This window comes from Schistocerca nitens, chromosome 2, assembly GCF_023898315.1.
Source record: "Schistocerca nitens isolate TAMUIC-IGC-003100 chromosome 2, iqSchNite1.1, whole genome shotgun sequence".
Classification (NCBI taxonomy): Eukaryota; Metazoa; Arthropoda; class Insecta; order Orthoptera; family Acrididae; genus Schistocerca; species Schistocerca nitens.
The window spans coordinates 590,192,658-590,211,218 of NC_064615.1; the positions used below are offsets into that span (position 1 = coordinate 590,192,658).

The window sequence follows — 18,561 nt, forward strand, 5'->3', positions numbered from 1 at the left end:
AAGAATATAGCAGTATTTGGGTATTAAGGTGATATACTTGTGATGATATAATTTAGGAAAATGAATACTCTTATTTCTTATGTTACATAAAAGAAATATCTGTGTGTAGTGACATAGGAAAGAAAGTTCTCTTGTGTATCACAGGTAAAATCCAGAAACATTAACTTTATACAGAACAATAACCATATTAAACATGATACTATGGAGTTAATATCAAATTAAATAAAATTTCAGGTGAATATTGATGATTGTGCCTCCTCTCCTTGCCTGAATGGAGCAACTTGTAAGGACGAAGTTGGTGGATTCCATTGCTCATGTCTTCCAGGGTGGACAGGGGCCCGTTGTGAGTCAGACATTGGAACCTGTCAAGCTCAGCCTTGCCAAAATGATGCTCATTGCATCAACTTATTCCAAGACTTTTTCTGCGTGTAAGTTGATGATTTTGAAGTAAATTACTTATTTGTTTACTTTTTACTACATATTATCCTCACTGCACATTGCAATCATGTCATCTCCCCATTGATGAATATGGAAAAAGATTTCAATACATATATCTTGCATATGTTATTAGGATCTTAATGTAACAGATATGGTGAGCTTCAAAGATTGCCTCAAGATGGAAAGAAATGTCAAATAGCTTTAAACCAGTCAAAAGGGTAATGGATGATACTAATAGTAGTAATAATAATAAACATCCTTGTATATACAAAAACAGGATGGGTGTGTGTATGTATATGTGTATGTCTAGCATCTCTTCCTAAACTACTGTATTGACTTCAATCAAATTTAGTAAACATACTGTTTGTGTACAAGAGTCAGTACTATGGAAATTAGGACCTCCTAGCTCCCGTAGGAGCAGATATACGGACAAAAATTGTTTGTCACCACCCTGACACATAGGCTCCTGTGTACAACAGACATGTTGTGCAGGTAGTATCAGCAAACATTGCATGGACTAAATGCGCAGATGCGTGCAGTTGAGTAGCGAGGGGGGAGGGGAAGAGATGAATAGTGAGAGAGGGGAGGCGGAATGGAGGAGGGAACGGACAGTGAGAGAGGGGAAGGATTGTATGGGAAGAGAGCATGTAGAGTAGTATGAGATAGATAGACAGAGGAGGTAGGGGAGGTGTCAGACAGAGAGAGGGGTAGGAGGAGCTGTACAGCGAGTGGGGGGAAGGAGATGGAGAGAGACAGGGGGAGGAGGAGATGGAAACAGAGAGGGTGAAAGAGGAGATTGAGAGACAGAGTGAGTGGGAAGTAGGAGGTGGACAGATGACAGAGATTGAAGGATGAGTTGGATAGAGAGATGGAGACAGACAAAAAGAGGGTGTGGAGGAGATGCGTGCAGTACATGTGTTGAACGCATACACAAGCAAAGCCATGGTGAAAAGTCTAGTAAAGTAATATCAATAACAATAATACTTGTCTGTTGTTTTCAGCAATAGGAGTCATTCCTACCCAGTGACTGTCAATAGCAAGTCCTCTATTCTCACACCTCTTCTACAATTTTTCATTGTTTCTCTCTTACCTTCTAACATTTTCTCCCTACTGAGGTGCCTATAATCATCGGAGTGTAACATTTAGAGAGAGAGAGAGAAAGCATAGCATTCAGTGCTCACCTTGTACATGAAGGAAGAGCATTGGTGAACTAAAATGAAACTAATTTCTTAAATGGTGCTGGGATTTTGCTTCTGCAGAAATTACAATACAGAACTTGATAAATATTTGATTATTTTTGCTTTCATTGCATACTGTTTTGGAACATGAAATCATGTGACTTACTATTTTTTTTCTTCAGATGTCCTTCTGGTACTGATGGAAAACACTGTGAAACTGCACCAGAGAGGTGTATAGGTAATCCTTGCATGCACAGTGGTCGCTGCCAAGACTTTGGGTCAGGTCTCAACTGTACCTGTCCTGCTGATTACACAGGGATCGGCTGTCAGTATGAATACGATGCATGTGCAGCTGGAGCTTGCCAAAATGGAGCAACTTGTATTGATCATGGTCCTGGATACACATGCATTTGTCCTGCAGGATACACTGGTAAGTGTAAGGCAGCTAGTCCTGTGTTGCACATATGTAATGAGCTGTTTTTTGTATTTAGATAAATATCTGTAGCCAACAGGCTAGGCTAAAGAAGACAATTTATCTACTTAGAGAGAGTGATAGTGCTTGTGTTTTCTAGACAACATTTCAGCAGTGCAGTATTTTAGGATGTTTTATCATTAGTCCTCACTCACAACATAACATGGCATAGAAGAAGTTGAATGGATATTTTCAAGAATAGTAAGTCATAGATGGATGAAGAGAAACAGATGAGGCAGTAACATGGGAGGGAGACAACTGAAATATGACAAATGGAGCAAAATATGCTTTTAGGAAAGCAGAATATACCAGATGTTTGTGAATTTAAATATAATTGGAGCAGCAATTTGGCACTATTAAATACAGAGCACAGTATGTACACAAAATAATATTTAGAAAAAGACTAAAAATATGGTGCACCTTTTAATGGTTATACCAAATAATAATTGAGATAAACAGATTGTGTTACTGTGTTAATGGAAATCTAGAAGAAGGAATATACAGATGTAGAAAATTTATGTACTCATACTGAGGTGGAAAACACATGTGGTACGAAAAGAATAGAATATGTAGATAACAGAGATTCTGAAAAATCAAGTCATCACATTATATAGCACTCAGCACAGAGGAATGTGACTATAAAAAGATAGTGGTAACTGTGAACCATCATTGATTATGTTATGCAGTGAGCTGCTTAGAGGAAAAGACTAAATAACTCAGTTGTGAGAATGATAAAAGGAAAGAAGCGCAAGACGATGCAACCAGATGCATCTAGAGAAGTTTCATCAAAAATCACATGTAAGCTATCTGACTCAAGCTTCACATTGTAGCTGTTATGTAGCATATGTAAGAAAATAAACAATGGAAAATTCTGGATGGAATGTAACAATATTATGAGAAGGAAAGTTGCCACTCACCATATAACAGAGATGCTGAGTCACAGATAGGCACAACTAAAGACTCTCACAATTAAAGCTTTCAGCCATTGGCCTTCGTCAACAATAGACACACACACACACACACAAGCGCAACTCACACACGCGACTTCAGTCTCAGGCAACTGAAACCACACTGCTGTATGCTAAAATGAATAGAAAGATACAACATGCATACATAAATTGTTTTCCAAGTTTCAGATCAAAGTTGATAGTACTGCAGTTACAACTATACAGTCAATTGAAGAACAATGGTACACATCAGCATTTATTATGCTAATGATACATTGTTACTGCTGTGCTGTAGTATGTTCCTGTGTGTTTTTCAAATGTTATTCCCAATGAACCTCTGTGTTGTGAAAAATTATGCATTGCATGTGTTTTACATCCACCTGTTTCACTTTCTCACTGTAGAAGGTATTGTGTATAATTATGATATATGTTCCTTAAGAAAATAAGCTTCAGAGATGTAGAACAATTCATTGACATATTCTAAAAAACACATGTTTTCTGTCTCAACATGATATGTCATATTGAATAGTTGATACTGTTATTATTTATGCAACCAGAACCATATGCTGCTGATTCCAGTTTTTATAATATTTCTGATATAAGAGTATCCTGCAGTTAGCTGATTCTATAACAGGAAAAATTTAAATTAAAAATTAAATAAAGACAGAAGAAACCTCTAAGAAGTAAAAAATAATAATCATATTGCCTCTTTAAGTTTAATGTAAGTAGTAATATTTTGATCCAAGAGTCATCATGTTGGGTGACCACTAAGTAAATAAAAAAACAGAACTGTAGCTATCCTTCCTAGAGCAACATACTTTCATTATTGCTGGTTATATGCCTATTCTGTTTGGTGTCATCTCATCCAGGCCTGCAAGTCCCACATCCACTCCTCAAAATAGCTAGTGAAGTTATGATTACTTATTATATAAAATCTGAAAACTAATCTGTCTTTAATTAGCTGAACAATGTTAATGAATAGAGTTACCTATTTATCTTATATTGTATTTATTCATAATAATGTACGATTTTGTTTCATGCATTAACCTATCTTACGAAGCCTGTGTACTGCATTGGCTTTATGATAGTGTACTAACTCCAATTTCATTAAAGTACGAGTCACGCAGTGCATAGTATGCAGAATACAGGGTGTGACCAAGTGCAGCAACCCAAATGGGCAGTCGCGTGAGGGCAAGCATTGTTGACGATTGTGTCTTTGCGAATTTTTTGGAGTAAATTAATTAAAACTCAGACTCAAAGATTTGATATTTACCTATGTTGCCTTGGTAGCTGACTTACATTTAAATTTCACACTTTTGTCATTTTTAGATGTATTCTGTTTATATGTTATTTACTTAGTGGTCCCTGACGTGACAATGCTTGGATCAAAATATTACTACTTACATTAAACTTAAAGGGTTTTTTTGTGTCAGGTTTTCTTTTAAATTTAAGTTTTATTTCATGCTTTTTAAACTTCATATTTTGCTAGTGGACACAGTATGATCGACACTTTATCCCCGCACTCACACAAATGCTTTCTGGGACACCGCACTCCCGCAAATGCTTTCCAGGACAAAATACAAAATTGTGACATGAGATATTTTTCACTTACATGATTTATGTCTTTTTTTTAATCCACACATAGGCCCTATATTCATTGACTATGTTTTAGTATATATTTAGCTAATTTAGGTAACATAAACAATAAGCAGTGGTGATAATTCAAAATCAGGTCGGAAGAAAGTGGGCTGCCACTGCGCTCACTTGCAATAGGCTGCCTAAACTATTAAGACAAAATTTGATTTAGTACTGAATGGTGTTCTACGCATCGGAGCGTGGAATGTCAGATCCCTTAATCGGGCAGGTAGGTTAGAAAATTTAAAAAGGTTAAAGTTAGATATAGTGGGAATTAGTGAAGTTCGGTGGCAGGAGGAACAAGACTTTCGGTCAGGTGAATACAGGGTTATAAATACAAAATCAAATAGAGGTAATGCAGGAGTAGGTTTAATAATGAATAAAAAAATAGGAATGCGGGTAAGCTACTACAAACAGTATAGTGAACGCATTATTGTGGCTAAGATAGACACGATGCCCGTGCCTACTACAGTAGTACAAGTTTATATGCCAACTAGATCTGCAGAGGATGAAGAAATTGATGAAATGTATGATGAGATAAAAGAAATTATTCAGGTAGTGAAGGGACACGAAAATTTAATAGTCATGGGTGACTGGAATTCGAGAGTAGGAAAAGGGAGAGAAGGAAACATAGTAGGTGAATATGCATTGGGGTTAAGGAATGAAAGAGGAAGCTGCCTGGTAGAATTTTGCACAGAGCATAACTTAATCATAGCTAACACTTGGTTCAAGAATCATAAAAGAAGGTTGTACAAATGGAAGAATCCTGGAGATACTAGTAGGTATCAGATAGATTATATAATGGTAAGACAGAGATTTAGGAACCAGGTTTTAAATTGTAAGACATTTTCAGGGGCAGATGTGGACTCTGACCACAATCTATTGGTTATGAACTGTAGATTAAAACTGAAGAAACTGCAAAAAGGTAGGACTTTAAGATGGGACCTGGATAAACTGACTAAACCAGAGGTTGTAGAGAGTTTCAGGGAGAGCATAAGGGAACAATTGACAGGAATGGGGGAAAGAAATACAGTAGAAGAAGAATGGGTAGCTCTGAGGGATGAAGTAGTGAAGGCAGCAGAGGATCAAAAGCCGACCTCGGGGAAGATCAGTTTGGATTCCATAGAAATGTTGGAACACGTGAGGCAATACTGACCTTACGACTTATCTTAGAAGAAAGATTAAGGAAAGGCAAACCTACGTTCCTAGCATTTGTAGACTTAGAGGAAGCTTTTGACAATGTTGACTGGAATACTCTCTTTAAAATTCTAAAGGTGGCAGTGGTAAAATACAGGGAGCGAAAGGCTATTTACAATTTGTACAGAAACCAGACGGCAGTTATAAGAGTCGAGGGGCCCGAAAGGGAAGCAGTGGTTGGGAAGGGAGTGAGACAGGGTTGTAGCCTCTCCCCGATGTTATTCAATCTGTATATTGAGCAAGCAGTAAATGAAACAAAAGAAAAATTTGGTGTAGGTATTAAAATCCATGGAGAAGAAATAAAAACTTTGAGGTTCGCCGATGACATTGTAATTCTGTCAGAGACAGCAAAGGACTTGGAAGAGCAGTTGAACAGAATGGACAGTGTCTTGAAAGGAGGATATAAGATGAACATCAACAAAAGCAAAATGAGGATAATGGACTGTAGTCGAATTAAGTCTGGTGATGCTGAGGGAATTACATTAGGAAATGAGACGCTTGAAGTAGTAAAGGAGTTTTGCTATTTGGGGAGCAAAATAACTGATGATGGTCGAAGTAGAGAGGATATAAAATGTAGACTGCCAATGGCAAGGAAAGCATTTCTGAAGAAGAGAAATTTGTTAACATCGAGTATAGATTTGAGTGTCAGGAAGTCATTTCTGAAAGTATTTGTATGGAGTGTAGCCATGTATGGAAGTAAAACATGGACGATAAATAGTTTGGACAAGAAGAGAATAGAAGCTTTCAAAATGTTGTGCTGCAGAAGAATGCTGAAGATTAGATGGGTAGATCACATAACTAATGAGGAGGTATTGAATAGAATTGGGGAGAAGTGGAGTTTGTGGCACAACTTGACAAGAAGAAGGGACCGGTTGGTAGGACATGTGCTGAGGCATAAGGGGATCACAAATTTAGCATTGGAGGACAGTGTGGAGGGTAAAAATCGTAGAGGGAGACCAACAGATGAATACACTAAGCAGATTCAGAAGGATGTAGGTTGCAGTAAGTACTGGGAGATGAAGAAGCTTGCACAGGATAGAGTAGCATGGACAGCTGCATCAAACCAGTCTCAGGACCGAAGACCACAACAACAACACTGAATTGTAGGCCTCAAAAGGAACTACAAAAAAGTCTGAGAGAGCATATGTTTATTTTTTTACAGTTGAGTCACAGTCACACTTTCTTTGCTTTGCAGGTGCTGCAACGTGTGATTTCTAAATCCAAAAATCATCATTGTTGGTCAATTATATACGACAAACTATGTTCCCCTCAGGCTTTTATTTTGATATTTTTGACCTCTGTATTCTAGTACTGTGTAACTTGATGTAGCTCTTATGTATTACGTGGCATATATCAAGAGACTGTGCTGGTGGATACACTTTTAAACTTAATTTAGCAGCTGATATTTAGATGGCTGAACAGACTTTCATGGAACGTAGCAAAGAACCTTCCCGACTGAAACAGCTTTCAAACAAAAAAAGTTGTATTAAACTCAGACCTTTTGTTTGGGAGCTACGATGCCACAGACAGATGCACGAGTACACATGTTAAACTTATAACACCCAATTGTTTGCATTGGGGATAAAAAGCAGCAGCATGCTTCAGAGATATACAAATTTAAAAATACAGTTGAATATCTAGCTGGAATTTTATAACCCATTCATCAGGGTGAAGGTAGGAAACAAGGAAAAGTGCACATATCCAAAGGAAAAGTGAAAGCCACTACAAAGCTAGCAATGAGGTGAATTTGGAGGTAATAATACTGTCATTATTTTCCTTATACTGAATCCCCCACACCCAGGCTGATAAACATTAACGCAAAAACAGTATCAGCCACTGTTTTATAAATTAACATTGCAAATAAGGTAACATTAATCATCATTATCATCATCATCATTTAAGACTGATTATGCCTTTCAGCGTTCAGTCTGGAGCATAGTCCCCCTTATAAAATTCCTCCATGATTCCCTATTCAGTGCTAACATTGGTGCCTCTTCTGATGTTAAGCCTATTACTTCAGAATCATTCTTAAGCGAATCCAGGTACCTTCTCCTTGGTCTACCCTGACTCCTCCTACCCTCTACTTCTGAACCCATGAGTCTCTTGGGTAACCTTGCTTCTCCCATGCGTGTAACATGACCCCACCATCTAAGCCTGTTCACCCTGACTGCTACATCTATAGAGTTCATTCCCAGTTTTTCTTTGATTTCCTCACTGTGCACACCCTCCTGCCATTGTTCCCATCTACTAGTACCTGCAATCATCCTAGCTACTTTCATATCCGTAACCTCAACCTTATTGATAAGGTAACCTGAATCCAACCAGCTTTCGCTCCCATACAACAATGTTGGTCGAAAGACTGAAAGTTGCACAGATAACTTAGTCTTCGTACTGACTTCCTTCTTGCAGAAGAGAGTAGATCGTAGCTGAGCACTCACTGCATTAGCTTTGCTACACCTCGCTTCCAGTTCTTTCACTATGTTGCCATCCTGTGAGAATACGCATCCTAAGTACTTGAAACCGTCCACCTGTTCTAACTTTGTTCCTCCTATTTGGCACTCAATCCATTTATATCTCTGTCCCACTGACATTACTTTTGTTTTGGAGATGCTAATCTTCATACCATAGTCCTTACATTTCTGATCTAGCTATGAAATATTACTTTGCAAACTTTCAATCGAATCTGCCATCACAACTAAGTCATCCGCTTATGCAAGACTGCTTATTTTGTTTTCACCTATCTTAATCTCACCCAGCCAGTCCATTGTTTTCAACAAATGATCCATACATAATATGAACAACAGTGGAGACAGGTTGCAGCCTTGTCTTACCCCTGAAACTACACTGAACCATGAACTCAATTTACCGTCAACTCTAACTGCTGCCTGACTATCTATGTAAAGACCTTCAATTGCTGGCAAAAGTTTGCCTCCTATTCCATAATCACGTAGAACAGACAATAACTTCCTCCTAGGAACCCGGTCATATGCCTTTTCTAGATCTATAAAACATAGATACAATTCCCTGTTCCACTCGTAACACTTCTCCATTATTTGCCGTAAGCTAAAGATCTGGTGCTGACAACTTCTAAGAGGCCTAAACCCACACTGATTTTCATCCAATTTGTCCTCAACTAATACTTTCCTTTCAACAATACCTGAGAAGATTTTACCCACAACGCTGATCAAAGAGATACCTCTGTAGTTGTTACAATCTTTTCTGTTTCCATGTTTAAAGATTGGTGTGATTACTGCTTTCGTCCAGTCTGATGGAACCTGTCCTGACCCCCACGCCATTTCAATTATCCTGTGTAGCCATTTAAGGCCTGACATTCCACTGTATTTGATGAGTTCGGACTTAATTTCATCCACCCCATCCGCTTTATTACACTGCAATCTATTGACCATTTTCTCCACTTCCTCAAATGTGATCCTATTTCCATCATCATTCCTGTCCCATTGTACATCGAAATCTGAAACATTACTGATCGTATTTTCACCTAAATTGAGCAACTCTTCAAAATATTCCCTCCATCTGCCCAAGGCATCAACAGGATTCACCAGCAGTTTTCCTGACCTGTCCAAAATACTTGTCATTTCCTTCTTACCTCCCTTTTGAAGACTGCTAATTATACTCCAGAATGGTTTTCCAGCAGCTTGACCCAAAGTCTCCAACCTGTTTCCAAAGTCTTCCCAAGATTTCTTCTTGGATGCTGTAATTATCTGTTTGGCTTTGTTTCTTTCTTCAACATAACTTTCTCTGTCTACCTGAGTTCTAGTATGTAGCCATTTTTGATATGCCTTCTTTTTCCTTTTACAGGCTGCCTTGACTGTGTCATTTCACCAAGCTGTTTGCATCATCCTACCTTTACACACTACTGTTCCAAGACATTCTTTGGCCACTTCTAGTACTGTGTCCCTGTACCTTGTCCATTCCTTTTCCATTAATGCAACCGATTATAATTTGGAAAGATCAGTCATTTCTTATACTTGCTTTTTGTCATCTACACTAAATCCTAGTATGATAAATTCCCTTATCTTTTTGCAGGAAAAAATTGTGAAGAAGATATTGTTGACTGTAAAGAAAATTCCTGTCCTCCTTCTGCAACATGTATAGATTTGACAGGAAAGTTTTACTGCCAATGTCCATTCAATTTAACGGGAGAGGACTGTAGAAAAAGTAAGTAATATTTTTTAATGTCTGTATTAATCTCTTCAGGATTTCACTGCTGCAAAAATATTAAGTTTAAGTGGGAATATTTTCAATTGTATTTCTTTAGATGTAAATTTAAGTGGAACGAAGATGCCTGTTCTTCAAACATAACTGATTTTGTTTATCTGCTTTAATATAATACATCTTATCAGTTAATAAAATATTAAATCCTCCATTAAATAATAGAATTTAAAACCAATGTGTAACTTATTTTAATTTTTTTCAGCTATCCAAGTGGATTATGATTTATACTTCAGTGATCCATCTCGCAGCAGTGCTTCCTTGGTTGTACCATTTTACCTGGGTGCTAAAACGAGTATGACCGTAGCAATGTGGGTACAGTTCACACAAAAGGATGAGGCTGGAACATTTTTCACTATGTATAGTGTTAGGTAAGTGTAAAAGTAGCTTTCTCTGTGCAGTTATTTTTCATTACTGGTTAGAAATTAATAAAATAATCCTCCCTGGTAGAATGCAGAATAGAAAATGCAAGGTCATGTAAAATTACTGTAAAATTACAGCAGGTGCTTTTGATGTGTCCTTCTTGAAAATGGATGATAAATTTTGGTGTCAGACGCTATCCTATATCTGATGAATTTTCGTGATATTCTGGGTAGGACAAACAATATTGCCCTTAATTAAGTGAACCATCTGTCAATCAATTTACTTAACATGTTCTAACTCCAAACACAATGAAAGACACGGTTATAAGAAATCCACTGTTTATTAGATCATGACGTGACAGCATACACATCAATACAGTTTAGTGACATGTACAAGACACAGGTACAGATTGCTGGCCGGAGCCAGAGCTGGTGCACGGCAGTATAAATGGCATTTGCCCACCACAGGCCACTAGCAATCGGCTGCAGGCAATTGGGGCACCGGACCTTCACTGGCAGCCTCTGGTGGGGGCCTGGAATAGCTAAATGATGCACTACGCAGACTGTGTGACGCACACCGCAGTAGTGATGGCAAAGGCATAGTAGTGGAAATGTTAATACATTTTCCTCTTTTCCTTGGGGGGAAGAGCGACCAGATGCCTGTTCCTGCACAACATGCTGACAGGTGACACATCCATAATGACTGAAGCAGTTGTCATTGGCATGAATAGTTCCAGACCCATATGGACAAGTGAGTAGAGGTGGAAGTGGAGGGACCATGAACCTGCTCCTTCCTCCCCTTCCAGGAAAGCAAGAGGACAACCCCAGCACACCTTAGGCAGAGGTTAAGTCAATATTGGTCTTGGGTCTTAGTGCAATGAGATGAGGAACCCAGTTCCAGAGGGAAGACAGGCAGCACCAGCAGGAGGACGGCAGGCACTGGCACCTGCATCATGGTGGAGGTGCCTGTGTTGGTGCAGGAGGCACCTGCATCAAGGCAGGAGGCACCTGCATCAAGGCAGGAGGCACCTGCATCAAGGTAAGAGGCACCCAGAACACTGTGCGAGGCATCACTGCATGAGGCCCCTATGGGTGCACTGGGAATGCCTGGTGTCCACTCCTATGAGAGAAAGGCACCACAGGGACGTCGAGAGACTGAACTGTGCCATCCACGTCGGGGCTGTCCACCAGCAGGAGGGTTGGCGGGCACAGCTTGAGTAGTAGTGTGCTGCCCACAGCGAACTGCTGATGGATGCCATTGAGCGAGCAAAAATCTTAAAAGTAGGGATCCGAATACAGAGGACCTTTGTCTGACACCACTGTACAAGATAGGTCATTGACGGGAAAAATGTTTTGATAATTCCGTGGTCGTGACATCTTCTGCAGTAGAAAGGCAGTGAACAACATAAGGCAATGTGGAAAACAGCCAGCAATCACAAATGCCTAAAAAAGCCCAGCAAAATCTATATGGATTCTGTCTCAAGGTAGCAAATGTGCTGGCCAGAGGGGAAGAACAGTGCACGGTGTTGTTTGTCGAGTTGAACACTTGTGGCAGGGCGTGATCAAGCGTTCCACCTCCTGATCGATGTGTTTAGCACTGGGTCTGCAGCTACTGGGTATGTAATTCTGGAGTTTGCAACGGGTTAAGCATCAGTAGCCTGTCATGCTTCCGTGGCAATGATTCATCCTGAGCAAAAAGGATTGGGCCCTGTCGGCAGTCGAGACAGTGTTGCCATATTAGTGTGCCACCGCATAGGGAAGAAAGACAAAGAGTATGTTACAATAACAGTAAATTCAAAAGCATCAAACTCAAACAGATTCTCAGTATGAGGATGATTAAAAACGAAATAAGTGCTTTTGATGGCTGCTTGTGGCACTGGGAAGTTCTATGCAAATGGCAGAGACCTGTGCACATGTGCCATGAAAAGAACAACAAAAAAGAGGGCTAATCAACACAACAGCTGCTTTAAAAGCACACTGGTTTTCAAAATATTTTTGAGGTCTCATTCATATTGGTATTTATAATATGTGTGTGTGTGCTCGCGAGTGTATACCCGTCCTTTTTTCCCCCAAGGTAAGTCTTTCCGCTCCCGGGATTGGAATGACTCCTTACCCTCTCCCTTAAAACCCACATCCTTCCGTCTTTCCCTCTCCTTCCCTCTTTCCTGATGAGACAACAGTTCGTTGCGAAAGCTTGAATTTTGTGTGTATGTTTGTGTTTGTTTGTGTGTCTATCGACCTGCCAGCGCTTTCGTTTGGTAAGTCACATCATCTTTGTTTTTAGATATATTTATAAGATATTTTTTACATGACTTTTCAACAGTTCCTTACTGTGGTACTTACCCAAAAGTTCATCATTTTTGTGTCTTACGCTGCATGCCCAGAATAACAGACTGCATCTGTATGATATATTTGATTTTTAAATTAAGGGAACCACAAGATGCCGTTCTTTTACTCTTTGATAAGTAATTCTCAAAAACATTTTGCTAGCTTCGACGAAGTTGCATGTTTATACAGAGAACAATCTGCAAATGAAAAAAGCATTTATACATATCATTTCTGAAAATAAGTCATACCTCACACTAATTTATTGAAGTAAGAATGTGCTGAATGAACGAATTGATGATTACTACTGTATTTCACTAAACAAGTCTTATTTATTACACAAGATAAAATGTGCATAATCATTATCATAATTTCAAAGCAATGTGTATAATGAGTGATCTTTACTATATAAATTGTGAGAAGTAACACTAAATATTTGAAAAATGTTACTCCACAAGTGGTCAAAAAATATTGAAAGTTGGTGAACAGAAACAAACTTGGAGTTGTTTTCTTTTTCCACTTATGTAATGTAATTGTAGTCCATTAGAATGTATTCATTGGGATAAACCTGGTATTCTGTGTCTGAAAGACAGATTGTTCCAGTAACAGGCGTACAAGTTCCTGTGCTAAAAAGAATCAAAGTTTCAGTGAGTGAATCAGTATAAATCTGCCCATGAAAATATAACAGAATTAACAATAAATTTGTTCTGTGATTTATGTAACTCAGCAACTTATTTAATGATAATTTACAGCTCTCCTCATGTTGTTACTGGCAAACGAGTTATGCTGCAAGCCCACAGCAATGGGGTTCAAGTGTCATTATTTGAGGACCTTCAGGATGCATACCTCGGATTCCGAGAATATGCCACAATTAATGATGGTCAATGGCATCATGTAGCGATTGTCTGGGATGGAGAGAAAGGTGGAGAGCTGACACTCATTACAGAAGGACTTATTGCAAGCAAAGTAGAAGGCTATGGCGGTGGTCGGAAATTACCTCAACAGTAAGTTCACAATTTGATTGGCAATACAGTGCATTCTTAGGTGCACTCTGACGCATCAGATTTTTACAAGGAAAAATGTGTTTTAGTGCCTGGGTGACATTGGGGAAACCGAGTGCCAGCAACCCAAGGGGATACATTGAATCAGGCTTCCAGGGTCATTTGACAAAGGTGCAGGTGTGGAACAGGGCTCTTGATGTCACAAATGAAATTCAGAAACAAGTAAGTTACTTTTTTAAGTGTACCGCTTGTAGTCATTTTTTGTAGATGTAGATGTGGCCAAATGCAGTGTAGAAATAATCGAGTAAATATTTGATCTGGATTAACTTCTGTGCACTGTTGCTTAGATATTCATTAAGGAACAATTTCATGCACTAGTAGACATGAAAACTATGTAGAAGTTGCTGTGACATTATATCTGAGTTAAATTTTTCTTTCCCCTGTCTTGTACATCCCACAGGTGCGCGACTGTCGAACTGAACCTGTCTTGTACCGTGGGCTAGCATTGACATGGGCTGGATATGACATTACTGTGGGAGGTGTAGAACGTGTTGTGCCTTCACACTGCGGACAAAGACTCTGTGCTCCAGGGTATTCAGGAGCTCATTGCGAGCAGCTGCAGGTGGACAAGGTATGGAGCAGTTTCTTGTAGTTTTACCATCGTGATTTTATTAGTACTGTCAGTAATAATCTTATTTTTTGCTTCATTATTTTGCATTCAATACAAAAGGCAGACATGTGCATAAACTGTGTTTGCCTATTGCAGATAAACTATGTGGAACATAGTGGCAGCTTTCTCATGTCTTTTGTATAAGTGTTTCTAATAACACAGATACTTAGTATTCAGATGATTCTGTAGTTTTTCTGTACTTTTGTTTATAATCTTTGGTTACTATTTTTCTGATTAATTATGTAAATTTTCTCTTAATAAAGGTGCCACCTCGAGTGGAACATTGCCCTGGAGATTTGTGGGTGCTTGCCAAAAATGGATCTGCCATTGTGACATGGGACGAACCGCACTTCAGTGATAATGTGGGTGTGGTTCGTGTTGAAGAAAAGAATGGGCATCGTCCAGGGCAAACTCTCCTGTGGGGCACCTACACTATTGCCTATGTTGCTTACGACCAAGCTGGAAATACTGCAACTTGTTCCTTTAAAGTGTATTTGTTGGGTAAGTTACACTGAAGGAAAAAAACTGAAGTTTCTGAGTAACGACTGATCGAGCAATTAATTTAATATACATTTATGGATTTAAATCCTGAGTAATATGTATTTTATCCAAAGAAACTTAGTTCAACTTCCAAAAGTTCACATACAAGTCTCGCACTTGCCATTTTAAATCCAAAAAACAATTCTCATTGCCATCACCTAATATAGTAAATGAAATTAGGTGCAGGTTATATATATGTTGACAAAGCAATTGTTATGGCAGAATACAGACTTGTAGGCAGCTGTACATGTGTGATTGTCCTACAACATTGATATAGTTTCTTCCACTGAAATAATATACAGCTATAATTTGTCAATAACACCTAAAGAAAATTCAAACTAGAAACAATATCATCTACTGAGTTCAAGAAGTATCAGTTGGGGAACATCTGCCATAGAATTAAATAATTCCAGCTGCATAATCATTGATAGAGAGTTGTGTAACATGTTCTGATTGAACACACTCACACTATGTTTGTAGATTAATTTCTTATTGTTGAACAGTACATTATAAAAGTTTGCTGGTTTATGGCACTGTGCAGTAATTCCTTATGCCACTAAATGACATCATTTCTGATTCAGTTTTACTGTATACTATTCACCTAAACAGAAGGAAGAATGAGATACCAAAAACATTTTTCTTAAGAAGAAACTTCTTAAGTTTCCATACATGCAGTGAATATACTGAAGTAATTGTTTGCTGTAGCTCTATTATACAGTTTTTTTTTTTTTCATAGAGGCAGCATCTGCCAACAAATTTAGCTGTTTATAAGACTAGATGCACTTCTATGAAGTGTATGGCAGAGGGTACTTTCCTTTATAACAGTTATTAGGGCTTCTTGCTGTTCCATTCATGTATGGAGTGTGGGAAGAATGATTGCTTAGCCTCCACGTCCACCGTACTTTGTCTAGTCTTGTCATCTCGATTCCTATGGGAGAGATATGGAGCAGGTTGTAGTATGTGCCTAGATTCATCACTTAAAAGTTGGTAATTGGTTTTGTTACAGGAGTAAGGCACCATTAGACAGATCATCGACAAATTGCACTTCCTCTTATATCAGACAGCATAGTTCGAACTGAAAGTCATTTATGACACCCATATACACTCTCTTATGACCCTCTGCATTCTTAAATTTATGTGTATTTTCACCAAAAATGTTTGTGCCCCTTCTCATTTTGTTGTTGTTGATATCTTCAGTTGGATGACTGGTTTAATATAGCTCTCAATGCTGGTCTCTCTTGTGCAAGCCTCTTTCTTTCTTCATAACTACTGCAACTTACATCCTTCTCACTCTGCTTACTGTATGCAAACCTTGGTCTCCGTCTATAATTTTTATCACCTGCACTTCCATTACCAAATTGACAGTTCCTGGATGTCTCATGATGTGCCCTATCACCCAGTCCCTTCATTTAGTCAAGATGTGCTGTAAATTTCTCTTTTTCCCAAATCAGTTCAGTACTGCCTCGTTAATTAGGTGATCTACGCATCTAATCTTGACCATTGTTCTATAGTGCCGCATTCCAAAATCTGTAAGTCTCTTATTGACTGAACTGCTTATTGTCCATGGTTCATTTCCACACAAGGCTACCTACACTACAGACAACTACCTTCAGAAAAGATTTCCTAATACTTAAATTGATATTAGATGTTCACCTATTCCTCTTTTTCAGAAATATTGTTCATAATATTGCCAGTCAGCATTTTATATCCTCTGTATTTCATCCATCATCAGTTATTTTGTTGCCCAAACAGCAAAACTCATCTACTACTTTTAATATCTCATTTCCTAATTTCATTCCCTCAGTATTGTCCGACTTAATTTGGCTACAATTTATTACCTTTGTTTACAATCTTTCACAGAATTACAATGTCCTCAGAAAACCTTAAAAGTTTTTCATTCTTTACCCTGAACTCGTAAATCCCTTTCTAAATTTCACTTTGGTTTCCTTCACATATCGTTCAACACAGGACTGGCTCCAAGATAGACCCCAGGGGTGAGAGAATTTGTCAATGATCTGGAGCTGCTGCGTATTACTACTTAATTAAACTATAATGGTGCTTTTTATTACCAATAACCAAATTTAGGGCTGGAAACTCAAAAAAAGCACATCATTTTTAGTAACAAAAATTGTAATTTGAGAAACATTTTTTTGATTTGGCATTTAACATTAACTTTTAACATTATGGAAATAACTTCTTAACAGTTACATGGCACATGGTTTCTCATATTGACTTCAGCAGTTTGTTCCACAGTGTTTTCTAGTTTAGCATGCTTTTTCTGATAGATCATGCAATCGCAAAGTTACGTGGGGCACTCAGTATACCTTGTGGTTATGAACTGTAACAATAAAAACTTTGTCAAAAGGTTAAAAGGCAGAGTAGAGTCATGATTTCATTTTCACTGTGATTATTTAATGATCTTCCACTTTAAAAAATATACTGAATCCTGTCAAACTTGTTGACATTTAAATCTGATGATGAATAAAATTCAGAGCGAAAACATGCCATTATTTGTAAATAAAATCCAGAGCAATTGAGCATCCCAGCAGGATGTTTGAGTGCACATAGTGCTTGCTTTCTCTACCAGGAAGGCAATGCAGCCTAGGTTTGAGCCCAACTCGTGGTGTGATGAACAGGGCTGGGGAGCAGGTCAGCATGAATGTGGCTTGTAGGCAGTTTCCCATATCCATCTAGGTAAACAATGGGCTTGTTCCGCACTTTGAACTCAGTTACATAATACACAAAAACTAAAATTCTGTCACAAATTAACGAGAAATTACACTGATCACAGAGAGAAAGAGTGCACAACTTTCTTTCTTAGTAGAGGGGAGCGGAGGATAGTGGCATGAGGAAAGGCAACTGGCTAACAAGTGTATCAACAATGCCCAAGCTGTATAACAAATAACAAGCTGACTCTGTAAAAGAAATGAGGAAATGCCAGAGCAAAGACAGACAGAGACTCCAAGGAAGAGGACTCTCAGAAGTCAAAATTACTGTTCTGCCAAGTAGACTGTGACTTCCACACAAAAATTATAAAAAAAGTGTGCATGCAAAACAATACAGTTAAACTTTGCTGATACCGCTGCCCACAATGTGACATCACAGGCAGTGAACAATGACAATGTGACTGCTATATGTTGCACTGCCAAATGATTCTATTCTACATACTTTGACCATAGAAGCCCAGAAGTAAAACGCTACTTGGACATTCCAGTGCCTGAAATAAACCACATTCTTTTGTGTGACAATATCTTCATGAAATTCCAGACTACATTACATTGTCCCATAGTCATCCTGTAGGGAGGACGGGGGAGAGCAAGAGGAGGCACTTACAGGATTCGCACATATTTCTAGAAATGATTCAGTGGAATCACAGATTTAGCATTGCTGAATGCAAAGGAAAACACTGTGGCTTTGGTAAACACTACATTGTTTGCTTGTGATGTTCTTCAAGGGAAATTATAGCAGTTTCTTGTCATCACACTGGTTTTGGTGTTGTTTTGCAGTTTTTGGGGATATGAACACTTACAGGCCATTGCCAAAATAGAGCACCTGATATTTTC

General features: G+C 38.5%; 1 protein-coding gene across 1 annotated transcript in view; it reads left to right on the plus strand.

Moving 5' to 3' along the window:
- Positions 1-18,561, plus strand: part of LOC126236649 (sushi, von Willebrand factor type A, EGF and pentraxin domain-containing protein 1) — a 485,510-nt gene that overhangs the window by 260,960 nt on the left and 205,989 nt on the right. The window contains exons 44-51 of the mRNA XM_049946110.1: positions 235-428; positions 1,799-2,046; positions 9,915-10,046; positions 10,306-10,471; positions 13,540-13,791; positions 13,878-14,010; positions 14,249-14,419; positions 14,722-14,959. Coding sequence (XP_049802067.1) covers positions 235-428; positions 1,799-2,046; positions 9,915-10,046; positions 10,306-10,471; positions 13,540-13,791; positions 13,878-14,010; positions 14,249-14,419; positions 14,722-14,959 — 1,534 coding nt within the window. The remainder of the gene's footprint in view (positions 1-234; positions 429-1,798; positions 2,047-9,914; positions 10,047-10,305; positions 10,472-13,539; positions 13,792-13,877; positions 14,011-14,248; positions 14,420-14,721; positions 14,960-18,561) is intronic.